The 19,844-nt window shown below is 25.4% G+C and overlaps 5 protein-coding genes and 1 pseudogene across 6 annotated transcripts in view; 4 read left to right on the top strand and 2 right to left on the bottom strand.

Annotated features, from left to right (window-relative positions):
• The window catches only part of LOC132946995 (uncharacterized), a 32,728-nt gene extending 16,909 nt beyond the window's left edge, over window positions 1-15,819 (bottom strand). Inside the window, exons 1-6 of one of the 2 annotated variants that reach the window (XM_061017162.1) lie at window positions 15,250-15,819; window positions 14,940-15,184; window positions 14,733-14,869; window positions 14,506-14,643; window positions 14,297-14,447; window positions 14,091-14,214 (exon numbers count right to left, since the gene is read on the bottom strand). The gene's annotated coding sequence lies outside the window, so the exon portion shown is untranslated. The remainder of the gene's footprint in view (window positions 1-14,090; window positions 14,215-14,296; window positions 14,448-14,505; window positions 14,644-14,732; window positions 14,870-14,939; window positions 15,185-15,249) is intronic. The other variant, XM_061017163.1, reaches the window with a different exon arrangement.
• Window positions 4,800-5,247, top strand: LOC132946581 (uncharacterized). Its single transcript, XM_061016627.1, has 3 exons — window positions 4,800-5,000; window positions 5,090-5,206; window positions 5,239-5,247. The coding sequence occupies exons 1-3, from the start codon at window positions 4,800-4,802 to the stop codon at window positions 5,245-5,247; spliced, it is 327 nt and encodes a 108-aa protein (XP_060872610.1).
• On the top strand, window positions 5,202-5,766 carry LOC132946998 (uncharacterized). The gene has a single exon (XM_061017165.1). It carries the CDS (start codon window positions 5,258-5,260, stop codon window positions 5,654-5,656), a length of 399 nt encoding a protein of 132 aa, XP_060873148.1. The 5' UTR covers window positions 5,202-5,257; the 3' UTR covers window positions 5,657-5,766.
• On the top strand, window positions 9,800-10,247 carry LOC132946580 (uncharacterized). Its single transcript, XM_061016626.1, has 3 exons — window positions 9,800-10,000; window positions 10,090-10,206; window positions 10,239-10,247. Exons 1-3 carry the CDS (start codon window positions 9,800-9,802, stop codon window positions 10,245-10,247), a joined length of 327 nt encoding a protein of 108 aa, XP_060872609.1.
• LOC132946997 (uncharacterized) lies at window positions 10,202-10,766 on the top strand. Its single transcript, XM_061017164.1, has one exon. The coding sequence runs from the start codon at window positions 10,258-10,260 to the stop codon at window positions 10,654-10,656; it is 399 nt and encodes a 132-aa protein (XP_060873147.1). The 5' UTR covers window positions 10,202-10,257; the 3' UTR covers window positions 10,657-10,766.
• On the bottom strand, window positions 12,208-12,921 carry LOC132946578 (cytochrome c oxidase subunit 2-like; annotated as a pseudogene).
• Window positions 15,820-19,844: the final 4,025 nt, after the last annotated feature.

Here is a 19,844-nt window from a genome sequence, read left to right as displayed (position 1 = left end):
CCTCTTTTTGGATTCAATTAATAAATAAGGATTTTAATAATCTATTATTAAGTCGAAATTAATATGTAAAATTTTACTTCTTATTTAAGATAAATTATAAAATAATTTTTAAAAGCAAATTAAATGTTATAAATTTTAACTATTATCCTTTAAATTTTTCAATTTAGTGATCCAAATTTTCATTCATAGAAAATAGTAATAATTATAAATATAAAAATGTTATAAATATAATATTGAAATATATTATATTAGAAATTTGGAAATATATAATTATTGGTAAAATAATTGAGATTTCAATATCAAAAATTAAGAAAATAATTGCAATTAAATAAAAATTTAAGGAAAATGGAATTCGTGATTTGTTAAATGGATCAAATCCACATTCAAATGGTGCTGATTTATGGTAATTAAATTTTATTTTTATATTGATTAAAATTATAATTGAGAATAAAATTAATGTAATAATAAATATTGTTAATATGGAGATTAAATTAAATATAATTATTTTATTAAAAAATTAAACTTTTTGATTGGAAATCAAATATACTATTTATATATTAATAAAATTAATTATTTCATCAGTAAAAAGTTATATATAAAAATAATCAAATAATATCAATGAAATGTCAATATCATGCAGCTAATTCAAATCTGATGTGACGAATATATGGAAAATGTATTTTTATTATACGTAGTAAATTGATTATTAGGAAAATTATTCCGATAATTACGTGTAAACCATGGAATCCTGTTGCTATATAAAATGATGATCAAAAAATTGAATCTGAAAATGTGAATGTTGTATGTTTATATTCTAATATTTGAAGTATTAAAAAATAAATACTTAAAATAATTGTTTTTTTTTTTTAATTATTTAATAAGTAAAGAAGAGTTAATGTTACAGTGAATCTTGATGTTAATAAAATAATTGTATTTAATAATGGGATTAATAATGGATTGAAAAAATTAATGTTTTTAGGAGGTAAATTTAATCCTAATTCAATTAATGGTGCTAAAGAATTATGTAAGAAATTTCAGAAAAATGAAATAAATAGAAATATTTCAGAAATAATAAATAAGATTATTCTAAATTTAATTAGATTTATAATATAAAAATTATGATTACCTTGAAATGTTCTTTCTCGAATTACATCTTGTCATAGTAATAATTAAAATTAAATTTATTAATGATATTAAATTAAATTTAAAATTTATAATTATAATTTATAATTATAATATTTTTAATTATTAAATTAAAAGTATTAAAAGCTATTAAAATTGGTCATGGACTTAAATTTAAAATGACATAAAGTTGATTAATTTTTATCATTATTCTCTAGAATATAAAGATGAAAGAATTGAGAATACATATCTTTGAATTAAAGCTACACATAATTCAAAAATTATTATAAATGAATTAAAATAATAATGATTATTATTGAATTAAAATTTAATAATGTTATAAGTAAATGCCCTGCAATTAAATTTGCAGTTAGTCGAATAGATAAAGAAAAGGATCGAATAATGATTCTTATTGTTTCAATGATTGTTATTAATGGGGCTAAATAAATTGGTGTATTAAGTGGAATTAAATGTGCAATTATATTTTTTGTATTTTTACATGTTGAAAAAATAATATAAAATAATCAGAATGGTAAAGCTAAAGTAATTGAAAAAATTATATGACTTGATGATGAAAAAATATAAGGAAATAATCTAAAAAAGTTATTAAGTAAAATAAATATAAATGCAGGTGATTTAGTTTTTTTTATTTAATATAATATTAATATTTCATTATTTAATGTATTAAATATTTTAAATAAAAATCAATTTATTCGATTTGGTATAATTCATAAAAAATTTGGTATTATTAAAATAATTAATAAACTTCTAATTCAATTTAATTCTAAATTAAAAATTTTTGTTGAAGGGTCAAAAATATTAAATAAATTTATTATAATTGTTTATGTTATTTTTTAATGAAATTTTAATTTTTATGTTTTTAATAAAATTAAAGTATAATAAATTTATAATTAAATAAAATATAGAAAAAAAAAATATAAATAGAATTAATCAATTAATTGGTGCTATTTGAGGGATTTAGTGATATATATTAGGGATGGGCATGAAATCCGAATATCTGAATTATCCGAATATCCGGATATCCAAATCCGGATTTGAATCAAATTCTTATCCGGATTTCCCGAATTATCCGGATTTATGGATTTGCTTTTTTATGTGACTTCAGACTTACAAATATTTTTAATGTATGGTAAAATAAATTATTTTATTATAATGAAAATTTAACAAAATGTTATATTATATCAAAGTTTGTATCATAAAAATCGTTCGAAATGTATACATTTCAAATAGATAAGTATAGTATATAGTGTGTATACCCAATTAATTAATCTTTACTGCATAACCTTCGGATGGTTATTGAAAAAGGTTTTTTGAAGATAAGTTAAATTTATCTTACAACAATAATTGTTATCGATATAATTGTTTACTCGGACATGTTCTTTTACAATTATCAAATAAGAATTATCGAAAAATATCAAGTGGAGAGTGGAGACATATTTGTAGGAATAGTATTTCTGTTGCATCAAACGTGTTAACATTGAATAATTGTACTAAAATGCCTCCAAGTAAAATTTGGAATTTTTTTACGCGTGGCAAATCAAATAAAACTGCTATATGTTCTGTATGCAACGACGTTTTAAAAAATATGGGATCTACATCTATTTTATGGTCGCATTATAATCGGTGGCATAAGCCCACTGCAAACGAAATTAATGAAGAACAGCACGCTAAAGAACATACAGGGTAAGCATGTTATTAATACTACACTGTTTATGCTTTAATTAGTTATTAAAGTGAGAAATTTATTGCGCTATAATATGCGCTATATGCGCTTAATTGGGGACCTATTTCGTTGAACGTCCGCGTAAATAAATATATAATTGGTTGCTATTGGTTAATCTGGCACGTTTGTTGATTTCTATTATTATTTTTTGTAAATATACATATTTATGTATATAAATGAATGTCTGTGCGTAGATTAGACCTCTGGTAAGAAGATAGGCTAATTTAAAGAGTGTTAAATTTGGTTTTTTTCATTGTATTTTAGTACGGTTAGGTTAGTTTAGGATTTTGTATTATTTAATTATATTAATCCAACTTAGGCGGAATTAAGTAAAAATAACAAACTTGGTAAAACTTTGATACTTTACAGTTAAATCATACACTTAGGTACGTACAAACAGTACGGGGTCCGCGATCTACCGCAGATAGATTGCCTACCTGATAATAATATACTGCTGCCGTCAGTATACTGATTTTTAATAAAACAAGGTAATCTAATAACATGACAATGAATAATGATCCCTTGCAATCTACAACAAGATATGGCACTACATTATATGCAGTTTTCTCTGGATTTTTATCGATACTCTTGAATCAAAAACATTTATATTGTATTATAGTTATCATAAGCCCATTGTTTCATCAATTTCACTAGAAAATTGACAAAATATTACGATTGAACCTGTAAATGATAATAAAATTGATGTTAAACTTGTACCAAATATTGAAAGCGTTGCTGTTGAACCCGAAGAAAATAGTCAATATTTATGTGGTAATTTATAAATTAAAAGTTAATGTAGAACCTGCACGAGCTATTGAAAGTGTTACCATTGTATTAGTAGAAAATAATTAATTTTAAGATGACATATTTGTATATTTGATTGTTATATTGTAATAATATTTTGCATTTATCATACCATGTCATCATAATATCTAACCTGAAAATATAGTTCTCACTTTTACGGTACGTCTCGCGACGCTCCCATTTTTTATTTAATTTTAATTATTGAATAATTGTTATTACACTAGATTAAAAATCCCAAAATATTTTTTTGTAGAGAAATTGATAGTAATGAGAGCAATAGCGATAATGAACAAATAGCTTCAACATCTTCAACTTTCATTTCTTCTCAGTCAACTTCCTCATCATCAATCAGCCCTGCTTTGAAACGTAAAAAGCACTACCATAACGATAACATTTGTAAAAGCAATTCAAGACCATTAGATAAAAATCGATGTGAAATTATTACGCAAAGTATTTGCAAAATGATAATTGTTGATATGTTACCATTTAGTACAGTTGAAAATAAAGGTTTTCGTTCATTAATTTCAACAATTGAGTCACTTTATACTATTCCATCGCGAAAAAGCATTACTACACGTAATGAAAAAATGTATATAGATAAATCACAAAGTATCAGAAATATCATAGAAAACATTAATTATATTTCTTTAACAACTGATGGTTGGACATCAACAGCAATTGATTCATATTTAACATTTACTGCTCATTATTTTGATGATAATTGGAAATTGTATAGTGTAACTCTTTCAATTGAAGAAATACAAGAAAGTCATACGGCTGAAAATTTAAAAGACAGTATTATGAATGTTATTGAGTCTTGGAATTTAAATAATAAAATAACGGGAATTAGTCATGATAATGCTGCAAACATTTCAAATGCTGTAAAACTATTTTACGATCAAGATATTTATTCAAATCGTTGTGCTGCTCATACACTACAATTAGCTGTGAAAAAATGTTTAGATTTAAATACATGTCGTCCTTTATTAAAAACCGCATCAAAAATTGTTGCTAGTTTTCGACAATCTTCTAAAAGAACATATGCCTTAGAAAATTATTTAGCTGAGAAAGAGTGAAAAAACTTAATCTTGTACAAAGTTGCCCTACACGTTGGAATTCTACTCTAGATATGTTAGAACGATTGTTGGAACTTCGTTCAGCTGTAGTTGTCATTATGTCTGATCGGACACTTTTTAATAGTAAGATCGCGAAAGATCAAGAATTACTAGAAGAAGACTGGGAAAAAATAGAAATACTTGTTACTTTATTGAAACCATTAAAAACAGCAACAACAGTTTTATGTGCTGATCAAAATGTCACTATATCAATGGTAAGTTGATTAAAAATTATAAGTATAATTAATATTCAACAATAATTATTATTTTGTAAATATCATAAAATTATTGTGTTTATTTTCAGGTTTTACCAATTGTTAAAAGTCTTATTGTAAAACATTATAAACCCAATAATCTAGATAGTAGGTTTTCAACTCTATTCAAAGAGACCATTATTCACGAATTATTAACACGTTTTTCTGTACAAATTGATGTTGACAACGATTGCGAAAGAGAAATTAGTATCACTCAAATGGCTAGCATACTTGATCCTAGATACAAAAATATGTCATTTGAATCTTCCGAAAATATTAAAAATCGTATTAAACAAATAGTACGTTCAAAAATGGTTTTGTTAAGCAGAAATACTGATGTACGTATACCTACAGAAAAACGCACAGCACTTGATGAATTACTTGAAGAAGAACCAAATAATGATACTGACGAGTTTTCAAAGTATATGGCGGAATTTCAAATAAATCATAATGCAGATCCATGTGCATGGTGGAAAGATCATGAAAACATTTATCCAACGTTAGCCGTATTAGCTAAACAAATATTATGTATACCAGCATCTTCTGCTTCATCAGAAAGAGTTTTTTCAACAGCCGGTAATATATTATCCCCAAAACGTAATAGAATTACACCATGACATTTGTCAGCCTTAGTTTTTTTAAAACAAAATAATAATTTTTAATTAAAAAAAATAATTTAAGTAATATGCATGAATATGTTTACTGTTTTGTATGAATTATTGTTGAATTATTAATATATATTATTTACCTAGTGAGATTAAATATAATTTTTGCTATGTTATAAAGTATTTATTTTGTTATTTTGATTTTTGTTAGATATTATTTAATAATTATTATATAAAATGTTATGTTACATTATTTTACATTTTTTTTTTTTAGTATAAAAAAATAATAATTAATTTTTACAAATAAAAATGTGCTTAAAAATTTCAATAAAACCATTTACATAATTAAGTAATTGTTTTTATTACAGCTAAGCGCAAAACATCACTAGTACTTAAAATGCGTTCGAAATTTTGTATACCCATGTCTGAAAATTATATTATAGAATTAAAATATTATTATTATATAAAAATGAGTCATTGAACAGCAAAATCAAGTTGAATAATCCGGATACTCCGGATAATCCGTGAAATCCGGATTTTCTAAATCCGAATAATTCGGATTTTTGAAATCCGGATATGCCTACCACTAATATATATAAATAATTTTAATTTGACAAATTAATGTTATAATTTTAACTAATCACTATCATTAGAAGTAATTGCTAATTTACTATATTTTAATTTAAATTAATTGATTCAATCTGAATTGGTATAAATCATGTACATTTGAATTAAGGCTACACATAGTTCAAACATTATTATAAATATTTTAATTAAAATAATAATGATTATTATTGAATTAAAATTTAATAATGTTATAAGTAAATGTCCTGCAATTAAATTTGCAGTTAGTCGAATAGATAAAGAAAAGGGTCGAATAATGATTCTTATTGTATAAATGATTTTTATTAATGGGGCTTAATAAATTGGTGTATTAAGTGGAATTAAATGTGGAATTATATTTTTTGTATTTTTACATGTTGAAAAAATAATATAAAATAATCAGAATGGTAAAGCTAAAGTAATTGAAAAAATTATATGACTTGATGATGAAAAAATATAAGGAAATAATCTAAAAAAGTTATTAAGTAAAATAAATATAAATGCAGGTGATTTAGTTTTTTTTATTTAATATAATATTAATATTTCATTATTTAATGTATTAAATATTTTAAATAAAAATCAATTTATTCGATTTGGTATAATTCATAAAAAATTTGGTATTATTAAAATAATTAATAAACTTCTAATTCAATTTAATTCTAAATTAAAAATTTTTGTTGAAGGGTCAAAAATATTAAATAAATTTATTATAATTGTTTATGTTATTTTTTAATGAAATTTTAATTTTTATGTTTTTAATAAAATTAAAGTATAATAAATTTATAATTAAATAAAATATAGAAAAAAAAAATATAAATAGAATTAATCAATTAATTGGTGCTATTTGAGGGATTTAGTGATATATATTAGGGATGGGCATGAAATCCGAATATCTGAATTATCCGAATATCCGGATATCCAAATCCGGATTTGAATCAAATTCTTATCCGGATTTCCCGAATTATCCGGATTTATGGATTTGCTTTTTTATGTGACTTCAGACTTACAAATATTTTTAATGTATGGTAAAATAAATTATTTTATTATAATGAAAATTTAACAAAATGTTATATTATATCAAAGTTTGTATCATAAAAATCGTTCGAAATGTATACATTTCAAATAGATAAGTATAGTATATAGTGTGTATACCCAATTAATTAATCTTTACTGCATAACCTTCGGATGGTTATTGAAAAAGGTTTTTTGAAGATAAGTTAAATTTATCTTACAACAATAATTGTTATCGATATAATTGTTTACTCGGACATGTTCTTTTACAATTATCAAATAAGAATTATCGAAAAATATCAAGTGGAGAGTGGAGACATATTTGTAGGAATAGTATTTCTGTTGCATCAAACGTGTTAACATTGAATAATTGTACTAAAATGCCTCCAAGTAAAATTTGGAATTTTTTTACGCGTGGCAAATCAAATAAAACTGCTATATGTTCTGTATGCAACGACGTTTTAAAAAATATGGGATCTACATCTATTTTATGGTCGCATTATAATCGGTGGCATAAGCCCACTGCAAACGAAATTAATGAAGAACAGCACGCTAAAGAACATACAGGGTAAGCATGTTATTAATACTACACTGTTTATGCTTTAATTAGTTATTAAAGTGAGAAATTTATTGCGCTATAATATGCGCTATATGCGCTTAATTGGGGACCTATTTCGTTGAACGTCCGCGTAAATAAATATATAATTGGTTGCTATTGGTTAATCTGGCACGTTTGTTGATTTCTATTATTATTTTTTGTAAATATACATATTTATGTATATAAATGAATGTCTGTGCGTAGATTAGACCTCTGGTAAGAAGATAGGCTAATTTAAAGAGTGTTAAATTTGGTTTTTTTCATTGTATTTTAGTACGGTTAGGTTAGTTTAGGATTTTGTATTATTTAATTATATTAATCCAACTTAGGCGGAATTAAGTAAAAATAACAAACTTGGTAAAACTTTGATACTTTACAGTTAAATCATACACTTAGGTACGTACAAACAGTACGGGGTCCGCGATCTACCGCAGATAGATTGCCTACCTGATAATAATATACTGCTGCCGTCAGTATACTGATTTTTAATAAAACAAGGTAATCTAATAACATGACAATGAATAATGATCCCTTGCAATCTACAACAAGATATGGCACTACATTATATGCAGTTTTCTCTGGATTTTTATCGATACTCTTGAATCAAAAACATTTATATTGTATTATAGTTATCATAAGCCCATTGTTTCATCAATTTCACTAGAAAATTGACAAAATATTACGATTGAACCTGTAAATGATAATAAAATTGATGTTAAACTTGTACCAAATATTGAAAGCGTTGCTGTTGAACCCGAAGAAAATAGTCAATATTTATGTGGTAATTTATAAATTAAAAGTTAATGTAGAACCTGCACGAGCTATTGAAAGTGTTACCATTGTATTAGTAGAAAATAATTAATTTTAAGATGACATATTTGTATATTTGATTGTTATATTGTAATAATATTTTGCATTTATCATACCATGTCATCATAATATCTAACCTGAAAATATAGTTCTCACTTTTACGGTACGTCTCGCGACGCTCCCATTTTTTATTTAATTTTAATTATTGAATAATTGTTATTACACTAGATTAAAAATCCCAAAATATTTTTTTGTAGAGAAATTGATAGTAATGAGAGCAATAGCGATAATGAACAAATAGCTTCAACATCTTCAACTTTCATTTCTTCTCAGTCAACTTCCTCATCATCAATCAGCCCTGCTTTGAAACGTAAAAAGCACTACCATAACGATAACATTTGTAAAAGCAATTCAAGACCATTAGATAAAAATCGATGTGAAATTATTACGCAAAGTATTTGCAAAATGATAATTGTTGATATGTTACCATTTAGTACAGTTGAAAATAAAGGTTTTCGTTCATTAATTTCAACAATTGAGTCACTTTATACTATTCCATCGCGAAAAAGCATTACTACACGTAATGAAAAAATGTATATAGATAAATCACAAAGTATCAGAAATATCATAGAAAACATTAATTATATTTCTTTAACAACTGATGGTTGGACATCAACAGCAATTGATTCATATTTAACATTTACTGCTCATTATTTTGATGATAATTGGAAATTGTATAGTGTAACTCTTTCAATTGAAGAAATACAAGAAAGTCATACGGCTGAAAATTTAAAAGACAGTATTATGAATGTTATTGAGTCTTGGAATTTAAATAATAAAATAACGGGAATTAGTCATGATAATGCTGCAAACATTTCAAATGCTGTAAAACTATTTTACGATCAAGATATTTATTCAAATCGTTGTGCTGCTCATACACTACAATTAGCTGTGAAAAAATGTTTAGATTTAAATACATGTCGTCCTTTATTAAAAACCGCATCAAAAATTGTTGCTAGTTTTCGACAATCTTCTAAAAGAACATATGCCTTAGAAAATTATTTAGCTGAGAAAGAGTGAAAAAACTTAATCTTGTACAAAGTTGCCCTACACGTTGGAATTCTACTCTAGATATGTTAGAACGATTGTTGGAACTTCGTTCAGCTGTAGTTGTCATTATGTCTGATCGGACACTTTTTAATAGTAAGATCGCGAAAGATCAAGAATTACTAGAAGAAGACTGGGAAAAAATAGAAATACTTGTTACTTTATTGAAACCATTAAAAACAGCAACAACAGTTTTATGTGCTGATCAAAATGTCACTATATCAATGGTAAGTTGATTAAAAATTATAAGTATAATTAATATTCAACAATAATTATTATTTTGTAAATATCATAAAATTATTGTGTTTATTTTCAGGTTTTACCAATTGTTAAAAGTCTTATTGTAAAACATTATAAACCCAATAATCTAGATAGTAGGTTTTCAACTCTATTCAAAGAGACCATTATTCACGAATTATTAACACGTTTTTCTGTACAAATTGATGTTGACAACGATTGCGAAAGAGAAATTAGTATCACTCAAATGGCTAGCATACTTGATCCTAGATACAAAAATATGTCATTTGAATCTTCCGAAAATATTAAAAATCGTATTAAACAAATAGTACGTTCAAAAATGGTTTTGTTAAGCAGAAATACTGATGTACGTATACCTACAGAAAAACGCACAGCACTTGATGAATTACTTGAAGAAGAACCAAATAATGATACTGACGAGTTTTCAAAGTATATGGCGGAATTTCAAATAAATCATAATGCAGATCCATGTGCATGGTGGAAAGATCATGAAAACATTTATCCAACGTTAGCCGTATTAGCTAAACAAATATTATGTATACCAGCATCTTCTGCTTCATCAGAAAGAGTTTTTTCAACAGCCGGTAATATATTATCCCCAAAACGTAATAGAATTACACCATGACATTTGTCAGCCTTAGTTTTTTTAAAACAAAATAATAATTTTTAATTAAAAAAAATAATTTAAGTAATATGCATGAATATGTTTACTGTTTTGTATGAATTATTGTTGAATTATTAATATATATTATTTACCTAGTGAGATTAAATATAATTTTTGCTATGTTATAAAGTATTTATTTTGTTATTTTGATTTTTGTTAGATATTATTTAATAATTATTATATAAAATGTTATGTTACATTATTTTACATTTTTTTTTTTTAGTATAAAAAAATAATAATTAATTTTTACAAATAAAAATGTGCTTAAAAATTTCAATAAAACCATTTACATAATTAAGTAATTGTTTTTATTACAGCTAAGCGCAAAACATCACTAGTACTTAAAATGCGTTCGAAATTTTGTATACCCATGTCTGAAAATTATATTATAGAATTAAAATATTATTATTATATAAAAATGAGTCATTGAACAGCAAAATCAAGTTGAATAATCCGGATACTCCGGATAATCCGTGAAATCCGGATTTTCTAAATCCGAATAATTCGGATTTTTGAAATCCGGATATGCCTACCACTAATATATATAAATAATTTTAATTTGACAAATTAATGTTATAATTTTAACTAATCACTATCATTAGAAGTAATTGCTAATTTACTATATTTTAATTTAAATTAATTGATTCAATCTGAATTGGTATAAATCATGTACATTTGAATTAAGGCTACACATAGTTCAAACATTATTATAAATATTTTAATTAAAATAATAATGATTATTATTGAATTAAAATTTAATAATGTTATAAGTAAATGTCCTGCAATTAAATTTGCAGTTAGTCGAATAGATAAAGAAAAGGGTCGAATAATGATTCTTATTGTATAAATGATTTTTATTAATGGGGCTTAATAAATTGGTGTATTAAGTGGAATTAAATGTGGAATTATATTTTTTGTATTTTTACATGTTGAAAAAATAATATAAAATAATCAGAATTGTAAAGCTAAAGTAATTGAAAAAATTATATGACATGATGATAAAAAAATATAAGGAAATAATCTAAAAAAGTTATTAAGTAAAATAAATATAAATAGTGCAATAAATATAAACGCAGGTGATTTAGTTTTTTTATTTAATATAATATTAATATTTCATTATTTAATGTATTAAATATTTTAAATAAAATTCAATTTATTCGATTTGGTATAATTCATAAAAAATTTGGTATTATTAAAATAATTAATAAACTTCTAAGTCAATTTAATTCTAAATTAAAAATTTTTGTTGAAGGGTCAAAAATATTAAATAAATGTATTATAATTTTTATGTTTTTAATAAAATTAAAGTATAATAAATTTATAATTAAATAAAATATAGAAAAAAAAATATAAATAGAATTAATCAATTAATTGGTGCTATTTGAGGGATTAAGTGATATAAATAAATAATTTTAATTTGACAAATTAATGTTATAATTTTAATTAATCTCTTTCATTAGAAGTAATTGCTAATTTACTATATTTTGATTTAAGAGATCATTACTTTGCTTTTCAGTCATCTAATGAGTTAAAAGTTTTTAATTCAATGAAAAATGTATTTAAATTAATTGATTCAATCTGAATTGGTATAAATATATGATTAATTCCACAAATTTCTGAACATTGTCCAAAGAATATTCCAGGACGATTTATAAAAAGATTAATTTGATTTATTCGTCCTGGGATTGCATCAATTTTAATTGCTAAACTTGGAATAGTTCAAGAATGAATAACAACATCTGATGAGATTAATAGTCGAATATTAAATTTAAATGGAATAATAGTTTTATTATTTACTTCAATAAAACGGAAATTTTCTTTATTTAAATCATTAATTATATATGATTCAAATTCAATATTTGAAAAATCTGAGTATTCATGAGATCAAAATCATTGATGACCAAAAATTTTAATTGTTAAAATAGGACATTAAATTTCATTTATTAAATATAATAAGTGTAAAGAAGGTATAGCAATAAAAATTAAAATAATAGGTGGAGTTGTTGTTCAAATAAATTCAATTATTTGATTTTCTGAAATTTTAATATTAATAAATTTATTATATATAATAAATAATATTATATAAGTAATAGTTGATATAATTATAATAATAAAAATTGTATGGTCATGAAAAAAGATTAATTGTTCTATTAATGATGAATTTCTATTTTGAAATCTTAGTTTTAATCAAGTTATAATTTCTAAAAAAAGATTATTCTTTTTAAATAAATTTTAAGTTCATTGCATATAATTTCTGCCATATTAGAAATTAATAACTAAAGGTAATTCTGAATATGAATGTTCTAATGGAGGTAAATTATGAATTCATTCGATAGAGTTTCTTAAATTTAATTTAAAAATTGTTGTTTTTTTTAAAAAAATTCTATTTCAAATTGAATAAACTAAAATGATAATTCTAAATGTTGAAATTATTGATCCAATTGATGAAATTATATTTCATAAAAAAAAATTATTAGGATAATCTATATATCGTCGAGGTATTCCATTTAAACCTAAAAAATGTTGAGGAAAAAAAGTTAAATTTTTAAAATAAAGTTATTTATAGAACATCCTGTAAAAATAGGGAATCAATGAATTAATCTAGCAATAATTGCAAATACAATTCCTATAGATAATACATAATGAAAATGAGCTACTACATAATAAGTATTATGAAGAATAATATCAATAGACGAATTAGCAAGAATAACTCCTGTTAAACCACCAATTGTAAATAGAAAGATAAAACCTAATGATCAAATTGTTGAAGGTGAAAAAGTTAACTTTAGATCCATAAATAGTAGCTAGTCATCTAAAAATTTTAATTCCTGTAGGAATAGCAATAATGATAGTTGCTGATGTAAAATATGCTCGTGTATCAACGTCTATACCGATTGTAAATATATGATGAGCTCATACAATAAATCCTAATAATCCAATAGTTAATATTGCATAAATTATTCTGATATAACCGAATGTTTCATTTTTATTTCTTTCTTGGCTAATAATAAGTGAAATTAATCCAAATCCAGGTAAAATTTAAATTTAAATTTCAGGATGTCCAAAGAATCAAAATAAATGTTGACATAAAATAGGATCCCCTCCTCCTGCTTGATCAAAGAATGATGTATTTAAATTTCGATCAGTTAATAATATAAATAATTGAGGTTATTTTGGTTCATTAATTTTAATATTTGGTCATGGTTTATGTTCTTCTGGATTATTTTGTTTAAGAAATATTTGTTATTTACGTTTTTAGTCGTAGAATGTTTTTAGAATATTAAATAGCGAATTGAACAAAGTTTGAGTCATATAGAGTTGATACATTTAACGCGCGAGGAAGTGCACGGGATCAGCTAGTCTATACTATCATATAAAGAGGAGTTGTTAGTTACCATTGTTGAGGGTAATCTCTGGAACTACTGAACTGATTTGATACATGTTATAATTTCATTATAGATTTCCTCAACCATGTTTAGCGATTAGAAATTATCTGTTATGTATCTTGTCTCATTAAACCTAAATTAAAATTGTTATTAATGTTATGATTGTCTCACACAATTCTGATTAAAAAGTTTCAAATTAAATGTTTTTAAATTACCAGTTTCACTGCCAACATCATTAACGCATATGTTGTCAATGCCTCTGTGTTTATCTAAATATTCTAGTATAACACCTTTCCAATATGCATTGTTTGTTATTTTACCCAAGCCGGAATGAGGGTTGTCTTTCAATTTTAGATAGAAGATAACCTGAAAAGACGAATAGATGTGACATATTTTGCTAAAACGACTAAGTCCATATACTTACTGAATTAGATGAGAATTTGTTCATAGTCAATACCTTTGTTTTTGATACTGTGTCATAATTACGATACAAGCTACATGTTACTATATTCCACAATATATTTTAGTTTTTAAATGAATAACCCGCAACCAAATGACTGCCCTAACATTTTTAATGAAACATTATTAAGTACCACAGTACTAGTCAAATATAAAAAATACAATATTAAATTAATTTAAATAGGTACTTACACTTATAAATTTGTCATTTTCGTCAGGTTATAAAATAAGAACGGGTTAACGCCAGGGTCCAGAATTTTAAGGTTCAAAAATAGTTTTCCAATTTGACAGAGTGTTTGGCAATATATTTTGTCTACGTTTCCATAAACCTGAGTGAAAAAAAATAATAAACAATCGTATAGTTAACCTCTTATGAATTGTATAATGAAATTGATTTACTTCATATACGCTCAACTCTTCATTTCAGTGTATTTCTACGCCTGGTAGTTGTCTCCAATAACAGTACTGTGAGTGTTTTTCTAGAATCGATTGGCATTTAGTGTGTTTTATCAATATTCACAAAACATTAATGCCATCCCAATTTGGGTTTATCCACAGCCACGGCTGCCAAAGCTTGAAGAAGTCGCAAATGGTAACCTCGATCGCATGACGCACTTACCACGGTTTATTACATTATACGTCGTCTGTGTATAAAACAAATTTAATACCACAAATTCTTTTTAAATTTAATTGCATACTTATTACTTACACGTTCGGTCATTGAACACGTTGGAGTCACCGAGTATACGTTCTAGTACAGTTCTGGCAAACCCATCGGAATCCACGGGCTGGCACAGTAGTCAAAGGTATTAGATTTTAAAATACATTCAATAGGCATTCAATTGACGAACAAGACGGATTATGCAACGAAACGTCACGAGCTGGCACAGCGACCACGTCGTCTTTGGTCCAGTACTGGATTCGTCGTCCAGTTGAAGGGTTTTCGAAGAGTCCCCGCCCGCGATCAGGCCCGCCGAATCCGCAACCGTGCGGAATCTAGAGCTTCTCGGAAGTTGTCGAATATGCTAAGTTCTGTTTCCATTATCTTGACTCGATGTGGTTGATGATATTCTTAATGACGTCCTTTTTTCGATTTCTTGGGTTGTTGTTTACTTGTTTCGGTATTATGTGATTCGGCCATATTCTCTGCAGGTATATATTGTGCGCGTATAGTAGGAAAAATTACAAATGAGACGATTCCGAATTTCGTCTTAGGCCGTCTCCGATAATTTAAAACAAACATCGTTTATTAGTAGCCAACTAGTAGCTACTACGACATTATAATATGTATTTACATCATCTGGTTATGGAGCTGTTTATTTTTCCAAACACCATTATTATTATTATTATTATCATTATTATCATTATCATTATTATTGATATGCAAACTAGATTTACGCAGAGGTTTACACGTTACATTCAGACATTCAGTATTGTACAAAAACAATTGAATAACAGTACGTGATTTATATATTAACGTAATTATTTTTTAAATTATTAATCATTTTGCTTATTTCACTATAATGACTAATGAGTAATGCCCTAGCTGTTTCTTTAAGGGATTTTTCAAGAATATCATACATTTCATCATTACTATATACATAATATTTAACTTCATATTCGTCTGTTCTATGTAAATGAAAATAAATTCATTAAATTCGCGCACCTACTTTAGCAATGTCACAGTGATTCGAATGTCTGTTGTAGTTTAATGAGGCCATATTTTTTCAATGTTTAGCTTATATTATTATAAGTACGTCATTTGTTATTTTTTGTAAATTTCTTTATTATCTATTCCCTATGGACATTGAATTTTCACTTAAGCTAATATTTTTAATTTTGGGTACGATAAAACTTTTGAAATTAAAATTATTTTCAACTGCACACATTATTTGTAAGATCTTATACAATGAAACACAGCAGTGTATAGCAGGCACTAGTCCGGTCTAAAGTCTGTTGAAGTTATATATCTGAACGACAGTAGGTGTCTACAATATTGTAAAATCGTTTAGATAGGTAATTATTAAATTTTGTAATTAATTGTATATTGTATAGTGGTTGTTGTACACATTGTATATATCAATTGTATTAACAAATCTATATCAATAACAATGTTATTCATAGAGCTGAACACACGCTCACACTCTGATGATGATATAGCTTCTGTATTTATTGCACCTAATAAAGTTTTTAAATCGAGTATTTTGGAACTATCCTTAGTATCAATAAATACGCGATATCCTCTTACAGACGAAACTTCATCTACTTGAAATTGTTTTGCTAATCTTCTTATGTTTTCATAACCATACAAAATATGTATCATATATAAATACAATCATCTGGCCAATTTTTTACATCTAAATAATATAGGTCTTTGAGTAGTTAGGCACTAGTCCGGTCTAAAGTCTGTTGAAGTTATATATCTGAACGACAGTAGGTGTCTACAATATTGTAAAATTGTTTAGATAGGTAATTATTAAATTTTGTAATTAATTGTATACTGTATAGTGGTTGTTGTACACATTGTATATATCGATTGTATAAACAAATCTATATCTACGTTGTAGGTACAGTTTGCAGTCCAGTGTTCAAATTGGGAAAAATTAAGTAGAGGAGTTCAATCCAACAATTTAAAAACAGTGTTCCAAGGGCGAAATTATTTAAAACAGACCCGTGGGGGGCTTTGCCCCCACACTCCTCCCCCCACGACTCCTACCTTACATACATTTGAATAACACTTTTCAGCAACACATTTTGAAATCCAAACAGGTATATTTTATAAAACAATAATATAAATTATAATATCTTTGAAGAAAAAATTAATATTTATTGTTTTTCATTAAAAAGAAACAATATATTTTGATAAGTATGTTCTCCATCTCTTACATTTCTTTTTGGACAACATACTTTGTCAGCTGATCTATTACCACTGCGTATCCAAGATGTAACATAACAGCTTGGTTCAAATAAATTAACATAAGGATCAATACAGTGTATATATAATAACGATGACATGTTTGTAGTTGACAATGTATTTCTTTTTGCAGCAACAATATTATTCATAGAGCTGAACACACTCTCACACTCTGATGATGATATAGCTTCTGTATTTATTGCACCTAATAAAGTTTTTAAATCGAGGATTTTGGAACTATCCTTAGTATCAATAAACACGCGAAATCCTCTTACAGACGAAACTTCATCTACTTGAAATTGTTTTGCTTATCTTCTTATGTTTTCATCACCATACAAAATATGTTTCATATATAAATACAATCATCAGGCCAATTTTTCACATCTAAATAATCTAGGTCTTTGAGTAGTTATGTATACTTTTCTTTAAATTCACTATTATTTACTGATGAAACATGTGATGCCTGTGTTGTCAATAGCCAAATTCTTAAATTATTTGCAAGACTTCTAAAAAACTGTGATGAAATTATTTTCGAAATTGATTTATTGGTTGCTAGTTTTACATTTTTAAACTCTATATCTGATTTGGCAAATTAACTTCTTTAAACTTGGGTCCATGGTTTTCTGCCATAGAATCGAAAATCCGAATTGTTTGATCAATACAACTATTTGCTTCTGATAGACTTAAACATCTATCTTGGAGTAATAAATATAAATCAGCTAATTCAGTTAAGGAGTCGTACATAATACCTAAAATATAACAAACAATATCATAAAATTAAAAATATTTAAATAATAATCGTTGGTACAAAATATTAAAATAAATAATAAATATATTAATATATTATTACAATAATTACATAATTAAACATTACACAATCATTTATAATTTTATTATAAATATACATACTTCACCAATAATCCATTCTTTTGCACAATGAACAGCTTGTGATTTTAATAATGTTGAATTTGTATTTTTTCAATACTTGCAGCTAAAATTTTTTCCACTGAAAAATAACCATTGGTACTCATCAGAGAAATATTTAACTTGTTTGAGGTCCCAACAGTCTGGTTTGGCAACTTGCACTATGTCATCTTCGTCCGATTTAGGATATGTATCTGTTTTCTACATAACCACAAAATAATTTAGTAGGTTAAGTATTGTAGTATGATTTGATTACTATTTACAAAAATGTATTATTAAAGTACACATTTTATTTAACTGATGGGTTGGAATTCTCAGTCATAATATTCAATTAAAAAAAAAAAATAAGCTAACCATAAATAGTTACAATAAGCAATATTTCATTTTAAATACAAAAATGTAAAGTTTTAACCTGAAAAAGGTGGCTAGCAATCATATTAAAAGTGAAGCATTTAGTGTTTTATATTGAACACTGTAGTATAAATAATAAACTATAAATATATCAGAAATTAGCAGATATATTCAATTAATTTTTATATTATAGCATGATTTATTATTTAATATTTTTAACCAATTAAATTAAGCTTAGAAAGTTATAAAATATAATGAAGCGTAATAGCAGTAAATTGCATAAGACTTATTAGTAATTTGTTATAAATATTAATTAATGTAATGTATTTCTTATACTTCCTGATAATTTTAAAGTACCTACACTATTGCATAAAATCATTAATGAATTAAATAAATTTAAAAGCACACTATCCATATTTTCTTATCCAGCAAACTTTATAGTTATAAATAATTCAAATATTCAAACTATTTACCTGATCCAGCTGTTTGGACTCCTTATTTGTACTTATTACCATACAATTGTCACTGTCAGCTGTACTCGGATGGAAAGTGTTATAATTTAGTCATTAGTGATATTATAACAAGTAACATAATATTATTTGAATAAGTTATATTTTATATACATCATATTTCTTAGTCTAATATTATAGTCTTATAATTTAATTAATTATAATATGTGGTAGGTAGGTATGCCAGATGCCTAGACCATTTTAGGTATATTTAAACTTATTATATACTTAATATCTCCTTTTTGAAATAATCAAGTAAATTGTTATTGCTGTGTGATCTTTTTTGCTCAAAATTCGATTACGATGTAAAATCGAAGACGAACAATTCAAAATTAATGATAACCATAACAGTAAGAACTGAAACTGATGAGTGATAACATTTCATTCGGAACCTTAGATCATATATAATGGATGGAGCTATTTTAATCATTTGCCGTGTCCAACATAACCCCCCACTTATAAGTTATTTTAAAGTGATTGTTGGCGAAATGCAGACGTAATAACTCGTCGTTCCTTGAAATTAAATGGGTGGTGGGGATGGAATGTAAAGCGGCATAGGCGCAACGCATGCGCAATAACTCGTTATACCTTGAAATTAAATGGGTG

Source organism: Metopolophium dirhodum, chromosome 6 (genome assembly GCF_019925205.1).
Source record: "Metopolophium dirhodum isolate CAU chromosome 6, ASM1992520v1, whole genome shotgun sequence".
In the NCBI taxonomy this organism is placed as follows: domain Eukaryota; kingdom Metazoa; phylum Arthropoda; class Insecta; order Hemiptera; family Aphididae; genus Metopolophium; species Metopolophium dirhodum.
This window is presented reverse-complemented; position numbering and strand designations above follow the sequence as displayed.